This window comes from Echinops telfairi, unplaced genomic scaffold, assembly GCF_000313985.2.
Source record: "Echinops telfairi isolate 266 unplaced genomic scaffold, ASM31398v2 ScPeMD7_16;HRSCAF=60, whole genome shotgun sequence".
NCBI lineage: Eukaryota > Metazoa > Chordata > Mammalia > Afrosoricida > Tenrecidae > Echinops > Echinops telfairi.
In genome coordinates, this window is record NW_022103913.1 from 6,469,499 (window position 1) to 6,486,379 (window position 16,881).

General features: G+C 50.1%; 1 protein-coding gene across 1 annotated transcript in view; it reads right to left on the bottom strand.

Annotated features, from left to right (window-relative positions):
• The window catches only part of CLSTN2 (calsyntenin 2), a 444,992-nt gene that overhangs the window by 161,797 nt on the left and 266,314 nt on the right, over positions 1-16,881 (bottom strand). The window contains exons 3-5 of the mRNA XM_004712113.2: positions 15,446-15,641; positions 14,357-14,565; positions 7,528-7,677 (exon numbers count right to left, since the gene is read on the bottom strand). Coding sequence (XP_004712170.1) covers positions 7,528-7,677; positions 14,357-14,565; positions 15,446-15,641 — 555 coding nt within the window. The remainder of the gene's footprint in view (positions 1-7,527; positions 7,678-14,356; positions 14,566-15,445; positions 15,642-16,881) is intronic.

A 16,881-nucleotide genomic window follows, 5' to 3' on the forward strand; every position in this document is an offset into this window, starting at 1 on the left:
AAGGCTGTGACCTTTTGGAAGTCGATCACTGGTTCTGTGTTTCCAGGGGCCTTTAGGTGGGTCCCAAGGATGCACATTTTGGCTTAGAGAAAGTTTATCCAAAAACACCTTTAGACAATATGTAAACAAATGAGAATGATTGTGTTCTGATAAGACCTATATTTATCAACACTGACATCTGAATTCACATGATTTTCAAATGTCCCCAAATATTTTTGTTTTAAGCTGATGGTGTCTGGCTATCAAAAGATATATTGTCTGGAATCTTAAAGGCTTGAAGCTAAACAAGCTGCCATATAGCTGAGAAACACCAAAGCCCATATGGAAGAAGCACACCAGCCTGGGTGATCATGAGGTATTGATGGGAACAGATATCAGGCATTAAAGACCCAGAACAAAAAATCATATTGATGTGAATGAGGGGGAAGGCAGAGTGGAGACCCAAAGTCCATCTGAAGACAACTGGACATCACCTCACAGAAGGGTCACAAGGAAAAGATGAGCCAGTCAGGGTGTGCAGTATAGCACTGATGAAACATACAATTTTCCTCTAGTTGTTTGATGCTTAACCCTCCCTTCCCCCCACCGCCACCATGATAATCCCAATTCTACCTTACAAATCCAGCTAGACCAGAGCATGTACAGATAAGAGCTCGCAACATGGGAAATCCAGGACGGATAAACCCCTCAGGACCAGTAATGAGAGTGGTGATACCAGGAGGGGAAGGGGAAGGTGGAGGGAGAAAGGGGGAACCAATCACAATGATTGACATATAACCCCCTCCCAGGGTGGCGGACTACAGAAACACGGGTGAAGGGAGACACTGGTTGGTGACAGACATGAAAAAAATAATAATTTACAAATTATCGATGGTTCATGAGGGAGGGGTGGTGGGGGAGGGGAGAAATGAACTGACACTAAGGGCTCAAGTAGAAAGAAAATGTTGTGAAAATGATGATGGAAACATATGTACAACTGTGGTTGACACGATGTATGTATGGATTATGATAAGAGGTATGAGAGCCCCCAATAAAATGATTTAATATATTCTTATTCTTTTGATTTTTTCAACCATGTCAACATGTGATTATCTTTCAGTTCTTGGGTGATATGAAAACAGATAGCAAACTGAATTTGGCCTGTCAGTGGTATTTTACCATCCTTGGCTTATATTTCTCCTATGTGTTAGTTTGGGTTTTCTAGAGAAGCAAAACTGGTGGTGCTTTTATGTGTTTGTATATAGAACGAGATTTATATGGAGAAATAGTTACACAGTTACAGAAGTAGCTAAGGCTAGTCTAGTTCAAGTCAGGCTGATGAACAGGAAGTAGGATGACAAAGCAGAGATGGCAGGGACGCAGGCTGGTGGACGGAGAAGTAAATGAATCTGAACTTGACCAAATGAACCCACTGTCGGTCATCAGCTGATGGCTCCTGGGATCAGCAGGCAATGCAGCAGGAGCTCAAGGAGCCAGGTGCCAGTGCCAGCTCCACTGGACGTCAAGGACCAAAGAAGATTTGACTCTGCTCAACCTCTTTCTCATACCAAGAGTTGTCATCAGGCTGTGACCCAATTGTCAGCATGGGCGCCACCCTTACCCTTACCCAGGAGTGTCTCGTTTACATAATCCCTAACTAGTGCACCCTTCAAGAGGCATTTTCCTGAAGGGGGCTTATCATTTAGGACAAGGTGTTGGTACTGTCATGGCGACATGGCAGACACCTTGGCAGGATACTGCAGGAGACCTCTGAGGGCAGGGAGACCCTGCTCTGTCTTCCTGGAAATGCTCTTTCAAATCAGCCTGCAGTGGGACTAACACGGTCACCCAATCCTGTGATACCGACACAGCTTCACCTTCTGGGCCCTGAATGATTCTGTTTCCCTAAGCAGATCTGGGCATCTTCTGGGACTTATGACCCTGTGATTTGAAATCAATGCCTTTCGTGTAATAAAACTTAAGCCAGCTTTTCTGTTTCTGTGGTCAATAATTGACCTGACTTTTGGAAGGAGCAGGGTGAAGCTAGCTGACCACCAGGGTCTGAGCCTTTTATTTTTTCCTGGTAGATGACAAGTGGATAGACAGCTGCAGAGAGGGTGGGGACACACACTATACAAGGGTACCAGGGGCCTCTTCTGCTCGAGGGGTGCCTGACTGCCTACCTTACTCCATTGCACATGAGGTCTCTCATGGGATCCAGCTGCAAATCTAACTTCCTGTGCTGCCCACAGTCCCTGCAATAAGGGCCTCAAACATAGCAACAATTGTGAGGATGGGGCAGGGCTGGGTAGCATTTCATTCTGTCGTGCATAGGGTCACTATGAGTGGGAATTCAGTGACATCTAACAACAACAGTATGCTGCATAATGCTTTAATTTGGCTTTAGGATAAATACATGACTTCAGGTATTGATACCATTTAGGTTCTTTCTAGAAAGGGCGCCAGTTAAAAGTGCACCCAAGAATAAGCATCCTTTCTAGCCGGGTTCCCTGCCTCCAGTATCTGCATCCTGGCTGATCTCCATGTAGTCAGCCAAGGAGTCTTTCTTCCCCCAAACTGGGGTTCAACTCACGGGGTTCAAGGAGGGTTCCCCCACCCTCAGAATGACACAGACAGCTCTCTCTTATCTGGACCCGTCCAATCACAACCTCCCCACAAGTCCCAGACCCATTGTGCGCCTTCCTCCCTTATTTCTCCCTGATTCCTAGCCTAGAACACCCTTCTTGTCTTTGCTAGAACCTGTTGTCCTTTAAGATTGACTCCAGGTGCACCTTGCTCAGGTGCATCTTGCTCAGGGCTCTGTGCTGTGAGCCTTCATACATGCTTCTGTATTCCCAGCCAGCAGCACATAGTGGGCCTTCAAGAACAGGTGAGTCAATTCAATGCAAAAGCCCTTCACACTTTGTAATGCATCCATTAACTCTAGTTATCGTCAGAAGGCAGATCACGAAGTGCCAAATCAATCCTGACTCAGAGCTGTGACATCACGCTGCTGTCTTTTCAACCCCAAACATTAAACATGCAGTAAGTGTCCCCTCAATATTTTCCAAGTGACAGTCTCACTCCAAGGGAAGACCATTTCCAGCAGAGTGCAGGCTGACTGCAGACAGTGTATTAGAAGCTACAGTTCACCCAGACCCCGGTGACTCCTATACACATTTGGGATCGGGGAAGAGCACTCTTCTCCAGGCTACGCCCCTTCCTTTCCAACGAAGTCGGAACTGAGTCAGTATGGTGCACCTGCAGAACCGTCCACATCCAATGATGTGAGGATGTGCCCGTATCACTCCTTCTCTCCACTTTAAACAGGAGTGTGCCTGGGCGCTGGGGGCTTGTGCTCAGGAGGGGGGCGCACAGACAAAGATGGGATTCCACAAGGACCGGGGGCTCAAAGGCTGAATCTGTGACGCGGGCAACCCCTAGCCCAGGAACATGGGGTGTCCAGGCACATCCTGGAGGAGAAAGGATGAAGCAGGGCCGCCTCCAGGCTCTCTGTTGGCTCTCCTCCATGATTCTGGATAAAGCAACAATGAAATATCCAGCCGGGGGTCCAGATTGGGGGGACAGAGAAGAGTTATAACATCTGACTTCCCCAGATAAAAGGGAAGCCGCACCTGCAGGCACTGTGGGACATAATGATTCCAGCTAGAAACACAGGAAGAACTCGGGTATGAAATGATAAAGAGCAATGCAGGGATGCCTTTCTCCCAAGAAGATAGCAGAAAATAAAATTACAAATTAAATAACAAACAAACAAACAGGAATTGGCAACCAAGGCATCCCGCATCCTCTGGGGAGTGTGGGGGTGGGGGGTTCAGAATAGTGCCCATGTGCTCCCGGTTGACAATGGGCTACAAACCCCAAGAAGCCTGCAGAGCCCACACCTGGCATGAGAGGAAGCTCATAAACCTGTCTCCAGATTGCCATCTACTGCAGGGCCACCTTCTTCTGGCTCCGAATAGAATCTTCTGGCTCTGTGAGAAAGGGCTGCCTAGAAGGCACTTTGACTTCTCAAAGCCACCCGAACAAAGGCACCCCCTTCCACTCACACAATTCAGGCTGAGGCTTTGAGGACCAGCCTGTAGCGGGAAACGGAGAATGGCGCTGATGTTCCCTTGGGAACTATCACCTCACCACCTGTCACAGCCATGCTCTGAGAACACCGCCACGCCACAGAGTGCAAGAGTGAGTCACCTGTGCCTGGCAACTGAGAGGGGCTGTCAGCTGAAGCACCGACAACCCCCACTTGTGGCCTCTGTTCAGTGACTCTGAGAGGCAAGCCATTAGTGTGTGCCTACGTAACTAACGTTCTTGGAAAGACCAGCATCAGGGGCTACAAGAAGGGTGATTCTTCCCCCAAGAAATGCAAACCCTTCCTGGGAAAGCAAGACCCGAGCCACAGGAAACGCGGGCAGATCATGGACAGGCACAGCCTGAGCAGAGAGCTGCATGCCCTGCCCCTGGTTAAAGGCAGGTGGCAGCAGAGCCAGGGGCGGAGATGGGCTTCGGTGCATAGGTAGGGAAGGGCCCGCAGCATGCGCCCCCAGGAAGTGAGAGTCCTCCGCACTTGGAAGGGGTTATGGGGATAGAACGCTGGGCTGCTAACCCGGCATGGATGGAGTCTGAGGCCCTGGGAAGGGAGGGGAGGCTCTCACTGGGGCAGGGTGACTTGCTCCGGGCAGCTCTTGGGGAGAAGCGGCCTGCTGTGGGGGCTGACTGTGCTCAGGGCTAACAGGGACTCCTGAGGGTGTTCCATTGTTTCACCGTACCGTGCTGCAGGTCCCTCCTGCCTGGCAGGAAAGGACTTAGAACAGGCACAGGATTCAAACTGCCACACTGTGTTTGCTTGTCAGGGAGTGGACTCTTCTCCTGGAGCACTGCACCGGCACATGCACACAGGCTTGGAGCTACAGGGGCCTGAGGATGAAGGCAGCCCCTCTCCCTGGTATTCAGGACCCCCAGAAACTCGGCCACCCACCTGACCCTGCCTCGGGCCTTTGTAACCTTGTGTCCCACTTCTCCGCACTCCCCATTCTCCGTGTAAGCCCGAATAGTCTCTATGTTGTGCAGTGGTGCCCTGCCGGCCGGCCTTCTCTGGGCTCCTCTCCTGCGTCCACCACCCAGGCTTCACTTGACTTCAAGAACAGCCAGCCCTTCCCAGGGACGGAGGACCTCTCACAGGAAAGGAGCTCCCTGTCTCAGCTGTAGTCAGGAAAGCGAGCCTGTCAAACGCGACTCACTCCTGTTTGTCCCACAAGGTTGAAGGGCCGGTAAGAGGGCACCTATTGGGAACTGGTGCCAAGCCCTTCTTGGCAATAGGCAAGTTTCCACCTGTGAGACGGCAGGCAGGCCTGATGAGGGGGTAATATGGAAGAGTTCTTTAAGAAGGTCACTCAGAAATGAGGGGTGAGTGAAGTTCTGGGACGGAAGCTTCAGAAGAGGCAGAGTAAGACCTGGACACATTCTAAATGATGAACAGCCAGTTCCCCTCACCTTTGTTTTCTCCTCCATTAATATAAATTTGTTGGTCTCCAAGATTCTTATCTAACTTTAGGAGCTGCTGTTGTCAGTTGATCCCAGATAGATGGATCTTAAAGGAGCACAGTGCTCAAGGCAGATGTCTCTACTAGCTAAACTATTGTTGGTCTTAAGAAGACTTCAGGGATATTTTAAGGTTTAAAGATTGTTTCACAGCAATTAATTTGCAGGTTCCTCCAGTCTCGGCTCCCAAAGGTCTGAATTTCAAGAACATTTGAAACCATGTTTCTCAATGACCACCACCATGCCCCCCAGCCTCCTACTGGCTTTTGATCAGGATTCTTCTATAGAAACTTTGAACCAAATGTTTGGTCTTGGTAGTCAAGGACCACCCAGTTCTTCTGGTCTCACGAAGAAGGAGGCAGTGTTCACAGGAGGAGTTAGCTTCACGGTCTCTTTCCACCTCCTGTGCCTCACTCTTCCTGTGGCTCCCGGCGCAGGGACCAACTGTGGTGCCCTGGGTGGGAATGGCAAGTGTGAAGACCCCAGGGACCACACCATGAACTAGGATGGCGAACAGAAGCACTACACCTGCTAGGAGGCCAATTGACCACAAACCACACAACTGTACCCTAGGCCTTCAGAGGGCCAATCCCATAAGGTGTTTTGTTGTACCCAAACAGCCTTGGCAGCTACCCTTTCACTGATGTAAAAATATCTATCACACATCACCTGCCAGTTTAAAAGTTCAAGGTATTGCTACCAATGATGATAATTAGCTGTGCTACTGTCACCATTAATTCTTGCCTTAGTGTAAACACCACTGTGAGTCTGCTTTGTTCTTTACCTCTAGGTTCCCGAGCTGTGATCAATTTTTGGACTCAGGCGTTCTCCAGAGGGGTGTTGAATGGGCCCTCCCCTCTTGAGGGGTACAGGGAGCTGGAGGTTCGCTGGAAAGGGCTGCCTCCCCGCCCCCCCCCCCAGGGGAGTGCTGCAGGGGGATCTTCAGGCCCAGAAGGTCCTGAAATCGCACTATGATGCATTGGATCAGGAGTGGACGCCTGACTAGAAGGCAGCCCTCAAAGCCTGGCCAGTGACCTAAATGCTGGCCTGCGAATCAGACCCTTTTTAGAGCCATTAAGAACGAAAGATGCAGCTAGCAAGCAAGCAAGGCAGGCAGTTGTATGGACAGACACACCCATAGACACAAACAGCACGATGAAGCAATATCCCAACAGGTCAGACACTTAGAGACACAATAAGAGCCAGCAGGAAGCAGCTGGGAGTGGTGGGCTCCATGGAGCCCCATGGGTCAGGTGCAAGCAGCAGCAGCAGCACCTGAGGCAGGTCGCCTGGCAACACCGAGACAGCTCTAGCATCCCTGCCCGGCCACCAGAACTGCCTGTCACCATGAGACCTGTTGAGAGTTTGTAAAGCAATCGCATTTCTGCAAGACGCATCGAGGCCACCAGAGCTGCTTCCTTCCTTCCCTAGAAGCTCAGCAATAGATCCCATCAGCTCAGGGTAACCGGAGCATGTGCTGTGTCTGCACCCTAGAAGGTGTCAACTAACAGAAAGCACTGCCTCCACCTGAGGCCGTCGCTTCGCCATTCTCAGTCAACATTTTTGAAAAGTCAGCAGAGAGGCTGGATTCTAGGCCTCAAGGACCATGGCAGTCTCCCCAAGTACAGAGCGGGGCCGCGAAGCTCGAAACGCCCCTGCTCGTTTCAATACACCTAGCTCAAGCGAACAGGGTGCTGGCCATTTCTCCTGAGCGTGGCGGGGGAATAACCACAGATCCTGCCATGTCACGAGAAACACATCCCGTTCTTTGAAGACGAGCTGCCTCTGACATGGTCAGCGATGAAATAAGGGTGATCGCTCAGGTGAGAGTGGTAAAGATCAAGAAGCTGCTCTGTCTCACATCAGAGTCCGTGCCCTGTCCAACGCCTCTAGCTGTCTGATGAAATGAATGTCGAACACAGCCCGGCACCTTTCGTCCACTCAAACAAGCACCTGCATCAGACGGGCAGAGGGAGCAGGACCCACCTTGCCAGCCAGGTTTGCACGCAGGCTTCACGTCCACCTGCACCAGGGCGTCCTGGGCGGCCGGCTTCTGCCCACAGTCGTAGGCGGTCACCAGGATCTCGTACTGGTGTTGCTTGTCAGAGCTCAGCTTCTCTGTGTTCCGGATGTTGCCTGGAGACACAGCAATGAACAGTTATCTTAGACCAACTGGAACGATGTAAGGACAGTATGCCTTCTCACCCAAATCCGCTCTTTCCTCTACCAACTGCACGCCAGTGAAACCATCCTGTCTCCTCATCTCCTCATCACTCAGTAAAAGCATCAACTAGGCAAGCAGGACCATGGTTCCTACCCGTGACTCTTGGATGGCACAACCTGGGCCCAGCCTGGGTCACAGGGCTGTGGGGGGAGTGCAGAGCACACATCTGGAACCCAGCTGGCTCAGGATGGTAAGTGATGGGTCGCCGAATACTTCCTACCCAAGTGCACCCCTGCGCTGTGTCCTCCGTGTAGGGTAAAGGAGCTATCTGCCATGAAATCTCTGGGTAAAGGATGGACTACAGAAACTGTCCTGACACACATTTTTTAAACATCTGGGCTTCCTGCCAGCAATGCTCACTGCCTCTTCTCACATTAGTTTGCTACCAAATAGGAAGTAAAATCAATAAGAAAATGTGTGACCTCGCTTCCTTCTGGAAGCTACGCAGACTCACTGATTCCTTGCCCTGGTGGCAACGACATTTTTCTTCTCCCAGAGAGACTGAAACATTTTTCTGAACCACTTGTGTGTTTTGTCTCCTGTGGGTTTGCTGTTATGATTCAGAAATAAATACTGTTAATTAATGAATGCATTTTCAAGGGATGACTTTTGCTGAAATGCAATTCTGGTCCCAGGGAATCATATCATAATACATGCACACAGTACTAATTTTTTTTAATCCAAGAGATGAAAGTCTTCATTTGCTTAGAACCGGCTTTCTTTTGATGGAGGAGAAGATAGCAAATTAAAACTCCAACGCCATTCATAGCTTTTAGAAATGAAATTAGGAAAATAAAACATTTTAAAAACAGACCCAACCAACAAATCGGCAAACCTTCTATGGCTGACTTGAGTATAGTTTTATATTTCATCAAAGTGGAGGCACAGGTACTGAACGGGCTTCCTTGGCAAGCCCGCTGGGGTATGTTGCCCATGGGAATGGGCACAGCATGGGCTAGGATAAGCAGGCTTGGAAAAGTAGAAAAGACGCATGATATTTTAAAAACTGGGAATGGTAATCTACCGAACATCCACTGGGGTTCAGTGCTCACCCCAGAGGAGGGGCTATGTCAGTACTGTGGTTTTACACAAATGACACATGTGTTATATGCTTTTCTTTCAATCCATGCAACCCCTCATGTGTTCGTGTCATATCACTGGTATGTGTTTCATATGCATGTGTGCGGCATATGTGTGGGTGCATTATGTGCAAAAGTACTGCATGTGGAGTGAGTGGGGAATTGGAGAAGGACTGGTTCATGAGTATGGATGGGGACAAAGGTGTCCCAGAAATAATTCGACCCATTTATTCTGATATCTTGGTCCCTGGGTGGCAGAAAGAATTTGTGCTGAAATACTAACTGACTGGAGCTCTGGTGGCACGGTGGTTAAAGCACGTGCCAATCAAACAGAGGTTGGAGCTCCAGCTTCTCCACAGGAGGAAGCCCGGCAGTCTGCTTCTGTAAGCACTGATGGTCTTAGAAGGGAGGGCCTACGGGCAGTTCTGCTCCTTCTTGACAAGGGTCACTAGGAGTTGGAATCAGCTAACTGACAATGAGCACAGTGGACGCCCCTCCCTCCGAGTGCCACGGCAAACCAGCCTGTCAGCCTGCTGTCATCGACTACAGCCACGGCCCCGGACCGGTGGGCGCGCAGGGTGCAGATGAGATGACGATTCTGGAGGAGCTGAAGTAGGAGCAAGCCCTCAGCAAAGGCACTTGGCAACCACGGAAGCAGTCAAAGTTTTAATAAGTACAATTCCAGGTCTAGAAATTTATTCTAAGAAAATGGTAAAAACGCCAGATCTACGTACAAATATTTTCACCTGAGGAATGTTTATTACACTGAAATTTGGTAGGAAAATGGAGAGTAATGGAAGTGCTAAGCAGCTTGGATGCCAACCAACAGTTCACCAGCAGTGCCTCAGAATGAAGCCGACTTCCCAATCGCCATTGAAAACCCTTGGGAGCACAGCTGTCCTCTGACACGCATGGGGCTGTCAACATGCGCGGATTCAATGGCAACTGGCGTGGAGTTTTATGCAGAGTGTGAAATGTTACTTAGCATTAAAAGTGGCGATTATGAAGTGTTTTCAAGACTAGAAGGAGTGCATATGATAAAATATTAGGTGGAAAAAAGAGGATAAAGGATGGCTAGGATGGTGTTGTCTTGATTTTGTTTTAAAAATCCATACAAAACTATCAGAAGGATAAAATGTCAATGGTGGTTATGTTCGGTGGCATATGTTAGGGGTGATTTTTTTTCTCCATCCTTTTCTGTGCTTTCCAAATTTCCCACGAAGGGCATGCGTTACCTCCTAGTCAGATGCAAAAGAAGGGTTTTCATTTCCCTCAAGTGCATGAAGGCTGTGCGGAAGCTCCAGGGTCCTCCTGCTTCCAGCGCAGCCCTCTCACAACCAGAGCGGTCAACTAAGGCTGCGTGAAGACCAGGAGACCACTATGGACAGTCTCACAAAATCTGAGTGACAGTTTAGCGTCACTGACACCGCTGCTGTCGTTCTCCCACACTGTGGTCTGCACTGGTTCAGCAGAGTCACAGCTTCCAAATGAAACAATCGAGTTACTTAATCCCCACTCTGCTGCCAAAGAATCACGACAGGACTTGACAGTAACTGTCTCAGGCCTCTCTCTTGTGCATGCACCTATACTCACAAGCAGCCAAACTCACTGCCATCGAGTTGCATGCTACTCATAAGGACCCTGCATGAGGATAGAGCTGCCCCTTGGGGTTTCTTTAAATATTTGTAGAGTAGACAGCCTCATCTTTCTCTTGTGGTCATTTTGACCTTGTGGTTAGTAGTTCAGGGTATAGCCCATTATGGCACCAGGACTCCCCCCCTCCACTCCTCCCCCCTCCCAGCACATGCACATTGAGGTTCAGACCAGGGTGCAGCTGCCTTAGCCAGTTCCCTGCTTCAGCTGGCAAGGCTCACTTTCTGCAAGACATCCCTGAGGAGAAGCCACATGGACCTACCCTGATGCAGCCCTGGGTGCCGGAGCAGCCATGTGGAGACCCCTGCCAGTGCTGAGATGCTTACACATTCCCTGATGTGGCTTTCCTCCTGAAGTTGGCATCATAGTGTGTGTTTTGTGAGATGGAGGAGGACTTTGTGGATTGGTGTTGGACATATGGCTTAATGGGTTAGTGTTGGACTTGTGGACTTGGGCAGCACTGGGTTGGGATGTTTTCTTGATGTGCACTTCCCTTTTATATAAAACTCTCTCTTACATACATGAGTTTCTGTGGCTTTGTTTCTCTAAAGTACTCAGACTGACACACACATACACCAGGAGTGGATCTAGGTCAAGACACAACTTGGTGTTGTCTTGCTATGGGGCCCTGTCAAAAACCCATTAAGGAATAGAAGTCCAGGGAAAGACCTCGAGGCCAACAGTCAGGGGCAGGTGTTCCTGTCCCTGTTCCAGCCCTGCCACCAGTGTGACAGGAGGTATTAGACAACAGTAGACACGTGCTCTATGTTTTAGAACTCCATTTTCTGCATTTGTCAAATGCAACTAATGGTCCAGAGTCTGTCTCTCAGAAAGGCTGGCGACGTGCCAGAGATGAACAATCTGTAACGGACTCAGAGCGTCTCAAGAGGCAGGTAATGCCCCCAACTCAGTTGCCTACGGCTAATTCCACCCTGGAAATCCATCAGGAGTAAATATACATCATGCCTCAATTACCTGGGTAGCAGCTGCTAGTCACAGCGTCATTGACGAAGCACTCCCTATACGCCACCTGCCCACCACTGCCTTCCAGTCCATTCGACTCACAGAGACCCCACATCCGGCTTCCAAGACGGAACCTTGCTGAGAGCAGACAGCCTCGTTTTCCTCCTGGGGAGCGGCTGTTTGGTTTGAACCAAGGCCTTATAGTGGGCAGCGTGAGGATGCAGCACGGCACCACCAGGTGTCTTGAAAACGTCAAGCACTGCCTCTCCCTAAGGCAGTGGTTCCCAACCTTCCTCACGCCTTGACCCTGTCATACAGTGCCTCATGTGGTGGTGACCCCCAACCAGAAAATTATTTTCGTTTCTACTTCATCACTGTAATTTTGCAACTGTTATGAATCAGGTGACCCCTGTGAAAGGGTCGTTCGACCCCCAAAGGGGTCATAACCCACAGGCTGAGAACCACTGCCTTAAGGCCTTACACCCCCCACAAGGAGGTTGCAGAGCCCATTCCCGCTATGTTATCACAGGGGAGGAGTTGCAAGGGAAGGATTCTGTGGGCTTCAGCCAGAGAAACATTGTCTCTCAAGTACAGTCAGAGCTCACGCCTCTCCTGCTGTCCTGGCAAAGAGCCTAGCAGGTTGGGGGACCACAGACCATCAACCTGAAGGCAAAGAGGAGCCTGAACCTCACAGGGTGGGCCCAGACTCAGCAGTCACTTCCCTGATCTAGACGCAAAGGATTTTCTTCAAGGAGCTGGAAGATCCTTGGGAGAAGTGATGGACATCGGTCAAGTGGGAAGCTCATTAGAGCGGCTCCATGGCTGCCAGGGGTCCTGCTTTCATTATGGGAGAACTGCATCTGTGCATCTCACCACCGGGAGCCCACACTCCCCGGGAGTGCCCACTCTCCTCTTTATCTTAAGTTGTAAACCAGAATTGAAGGCGCAGGCCAGGCAAAGGAGCATTACTCACTTTTAATGAGACAGTCAGGGAAATAAATTGGCATATGTTAGCAAAATGGCTCATCGAGGTGAGTAATTATCTTCTTGACGGGGCAGTTTACCCTCTGATGAAGGTATTTGCATCTCATCTCTCCTTGGGATGTGGTCCTCCAGAAGGAGAGCAGGAGATCAAGTAGAGCCTGGTCCCTCATCCCAGATCTCTCCACTGATCTGGTCTTGCTACTCACCAAAGGCTTGTTGGTCCCTGAATTCCAAAGCTTCTCTGGGGTCTAAGCCCACAGTTGATCATGGGGGAAGGGAAACCACAAGGAGAGTAGGACAAAGCAGTTGCTGTACACATGTGCATGCGCATTTGCATGTGTGTGTGCACGCACACGCGCACACACACGCACACGCGCACCCCTGTGTGGTTGGTGGGAGCAGGTGAACCATGGCACAGGGCCTGTGGGAGATGCTGTGAAGCAGTAGGTCTGATTGTCTTCACTAATTGAAATCATCCTCTTCTTAGTCCTAAGCCAAACTTGACTTTCTTGTGCATTGATAACTATGCACCCTGGGCAGTTAGAATTTAGACGGTCCAGCTATGTAATTGTAATGCCCATGTGGTTTTGCATTTTCTAATGAAACTACCTGCTTAGGTCTTTTGTGTTTTATGAAAAATTAGTCCCAGCTCCCGAGACAGAGAAGCTACTGGAGGTCAGGAAGGGAGTGCCTCCCGGGCTCCCATGGTCCATCGTCGGAGGAATCTCAATGTTGCCAGGATACAGACGACCTCACAGAGTAAAGTCTGGGCATCCAGAAGTGCTCCAGGAGATGTGCCAGCAGGTGACTGGTGGCATTTTCCTTGATGCCTTGGCTGGCAGGAGGCTCAGAACTACTTCATTAGTGGAATGTTTTGTACATCACCCTCACTCTTGATGCCACCTGAGTTTCTGTGGTTAACACTTTTCCACTGGATGGTCAGCTCCATGTGCCAGGGGCCATGCCTATCTTTAGTCCCGCTCTACCGAGTGTCCCTGGGCCTGTCCCATAATGCACTACTGCATCAAGGCTGACTCTCAGGGACTGCAACTTCGTACCTTTGTCTGATACTTTGCTCCTTTTCAAAAGAGACCAGGGGTAGTGGAGAGCCACCCATGCAGCCACTCTTATAATCAAATAATATTCTTGCAAATAATTATCATTTGATTATAATCAAGGTATTGACAATGACAGCCAAACAAGGCTACCTAGATGGGGTCCCTGGCGCTGTTGTTTGCACCACAAAGGACTCATCACTAAAGGGAAAGGGGACCTAGTCAAAGGACATGACAGGACTGTTTTCCCTTCATTTCACTCTGTGATTGAGGTGTGGTGAGGAGGTTCTGGCTCCATTTTCCTGAGGGCGAACATTCTCAAGGGACATTATTGGCAAGAAGGCTAACGATTCCTGAATAGATTTAGGATGAGGTTGAGAAATGTTTCAAACTCCCCGCTTCTCTGTGGGCGCTTCTTTGGCTTAGAGAGAAAATAGATTGGGGTGGTGGGGGTGGTGGGGGTGGTGGGGCTGTGGGGGTGCATGTCAGGTTCCAATTCATTACATGGGAAAGGGGCCTAGATTTGGTTGCGTTGTTAGCATGGTTCACTTCTGCAGGACAACTAGAACATTCTACCGGAAAATCACCCCACCCTGAGCACTCTGTGTGTGGCACCGTGCGTTTTACAGAACCACTCACTGAGTCCGTTTCTGCGGCTGGCTACAGAGGCTCAGGCCTGGCTGGGTGCCTGCTCGTGGGAGGCCATGCTCCACAGCTGGATCTGGATGGCGAAGGAAGCACACGTGTCCAAGGACACTCAGGACTCTCCCTTGCTTTCAGAGTGGGGCTGCTGGGCTCATCCCCCCCTCCTGGGGTCACCGCCCCCCCCTGCCACCAGGGCCCTCATGGGCACTCACCATTCCTGTCGATGGCGAAGGGCACATCCGTGGTGATGATCTCGTAGTTGCATATCTGGCTGTACTGCGGGGAACAGTCCTCGTCCACAGCCTCCACCTGCAGGATGCTGTCGTAGATCTTGCCCTCTGTGACAACCGCCTTGTAGGCTGGCTCTTTGAAGGCGGGGGCAAACTCGTTGACATCTTTCACCTGGATATGGACCACAGCCCTGAGACCGCACATGGGAAGAAAGAGTGGGCATAAAGAAAGAGTCACACTCCTGTCCCACACCCGGCACATGACTCAGGACTCAAGCCAACTGAGTGGCGAGGCCACTACCCAGCCAGTCACAGAGATGTCACGCTGGAGACCCCATTGCTCCCCTTAGTCCTCTGAGACAAATCCACCCCAAGAGGCTCTTCCCCAGACTTTGTTAGCCCGTAACTTCCTTGTCACCCGGCGTTAGGCACACGTCCCCTCATGGTCCTCTCCCCTTCCCCTAATTCACCCCACCCTCTGCTCATTCAGTCCTCTGCGCAGTAGGAACGCAATCACTTATATCTACACGAGATTCTCAGATCAGCTCCTGGGAGGGAAGAGTAGCATCATCTCCAAATAAACAGCGCAGTGACAGCAGCACAGAGCCTGACAGAAAGCCAGGGAAGTGGTACAGCAAGGTCTGCCTGGGTGGTTCTGTTTAAAGAAGGCTTCCCAGAAGGACTGACAACTGAACTGGATCCTGAAGATGGGATAGGAACACATTTGGCTGATAACTAAAAAACCGTGTGTGTGTGTGTGTGTGTGTGTGTGTGTGTGTGTGTGTTTGGGCGGGGTGGGCGTTGAATTCACCCAAGGGTACTTCAAAGTGAGTCCTGTTTATCTATTTATGTACAACAGCAATTGGAAGCCCCGTGGGTCATGGTTTTCCTGGGAAACACATGAGGTTGTCAAAGTCAGACCAACTCGATGGGAGCCAGTCAGTCCAGGACCAAGAGGAGGTAGAACATTGGTGAGCAGAAAACAGCATGGGCATGTCTACAGACGCTTGGTGCATGCTGGTGCGGAAGGGTCTTTGTGTGAGTGGACGTGAGCGGGGTCAGGACACTCACTTGTGAGACTTCTTCCAGGCCGTCTCCCGGGGCCCGGCGCCACAGTCGTAGGCTTGGATGATGAACGTGTACTCCTTCCGCAGCTCGCAGTCGATGGGACTCTTGGCCCGGAGGCGGCCCTCCCCGGAAGTCTTGTTGAGCACCACAGCCTCAAAGGGGAGTTCCTGGCCATGGATCTTGAATGCACAGATTTCCCCTGCAGAAAGATAGGAAGCCTGCGTGAGGGAGACTCCTGAGACTCTGCAGGCTGACGACAGTGTTTCCATGGAGCCAGATTTACAAACATAAAGCCTCCAAGCAGTCTGACCCCACACATAGAATTCTCCTCCCAGAAAATGCTCCCGAAGATCCTGACCAACATGTATATCCATTCCATGGATGGGGAAGTTGAAATGTGACATGCACAGAAATGTCACCCGTTCCTCTCAGGTGGAAAATGCTAAGAGTCACTGGGTTGGGAGCAGCCTGATTTTCCAGCTGCCTAGTCTGCTATGAAGGAGCTTGCCCTTAGGAAAAGCCCAGAGGTAGATAGTTACAGAGGAAAGACTTAAAAGGCCAAGGCTTTCATGATCTCCTGTCTCTAAAGCCGCCACAGCGAGGCCATTCTCATCACTTCAAGTGTGATCACTGAACCTCGGCATCGCCCGGGAAGCTGTTGAGAATGCAGCCTCCCAGGGCCCAGCCCATCCTTCCTAAGTCAGCCTCCCCATTCTAACAGGCTGCCCAGGTGATTCGTTTGCTGATGAAAGTTTCAGAAGCCCTCCTGGCACACCTCGTTTAGACCTTGGTTAAACATCCCACATTGCCAGTCCAATTCCCTCCATCTCCCATCCCTCTTTCTGCCTCTTTCTGTGGTGGTGAAATGGGCACCACTTGGTGTTGTAATTTTCTCTTTTGAAAGATGGAATGTGAGCTTACATGAGTCCCAGAGTGGACAGGAGTGGGGCCCGGAAAGCTAACTTCTTAAACAGCTGAATGTGTTGAATTAATGTACTTCTCCCCTGCAGCTGGGTTGTTTACAATAACCCTTTGTCTGCATTATAACTATAAAGTCATGAGACTGTGTCCTTCTCAATCTATTGATATTTAATGAACCCTGGCAACAAGTAAACCTTCTTCTAAGTGCCTTGGGGAACTCTGAATATTGGAGTCACGTATTCTGACTGCATCCAAGGAGTTTACTGACTTCCTAGGGAGCCAATGTGGAGATGCCCAGAAAGACAGGCTTAGCATAAAGGGACATGTGAGGATTAGCAAAAGTGATATGGGTGGGTGCCAAAGAGTTCAGGGAAGTAAAACAGAGGACTAGATTCACTTCTAATTTTTCCAGGTATTAATTGATGGCTTTAGTCAAATTATATTGTCTCATGGGTCTCAATTTTCTAAGATGATCTGGGAGATGGTATGGGGTGAGCATCCACTCTGAAAAAAGAAGC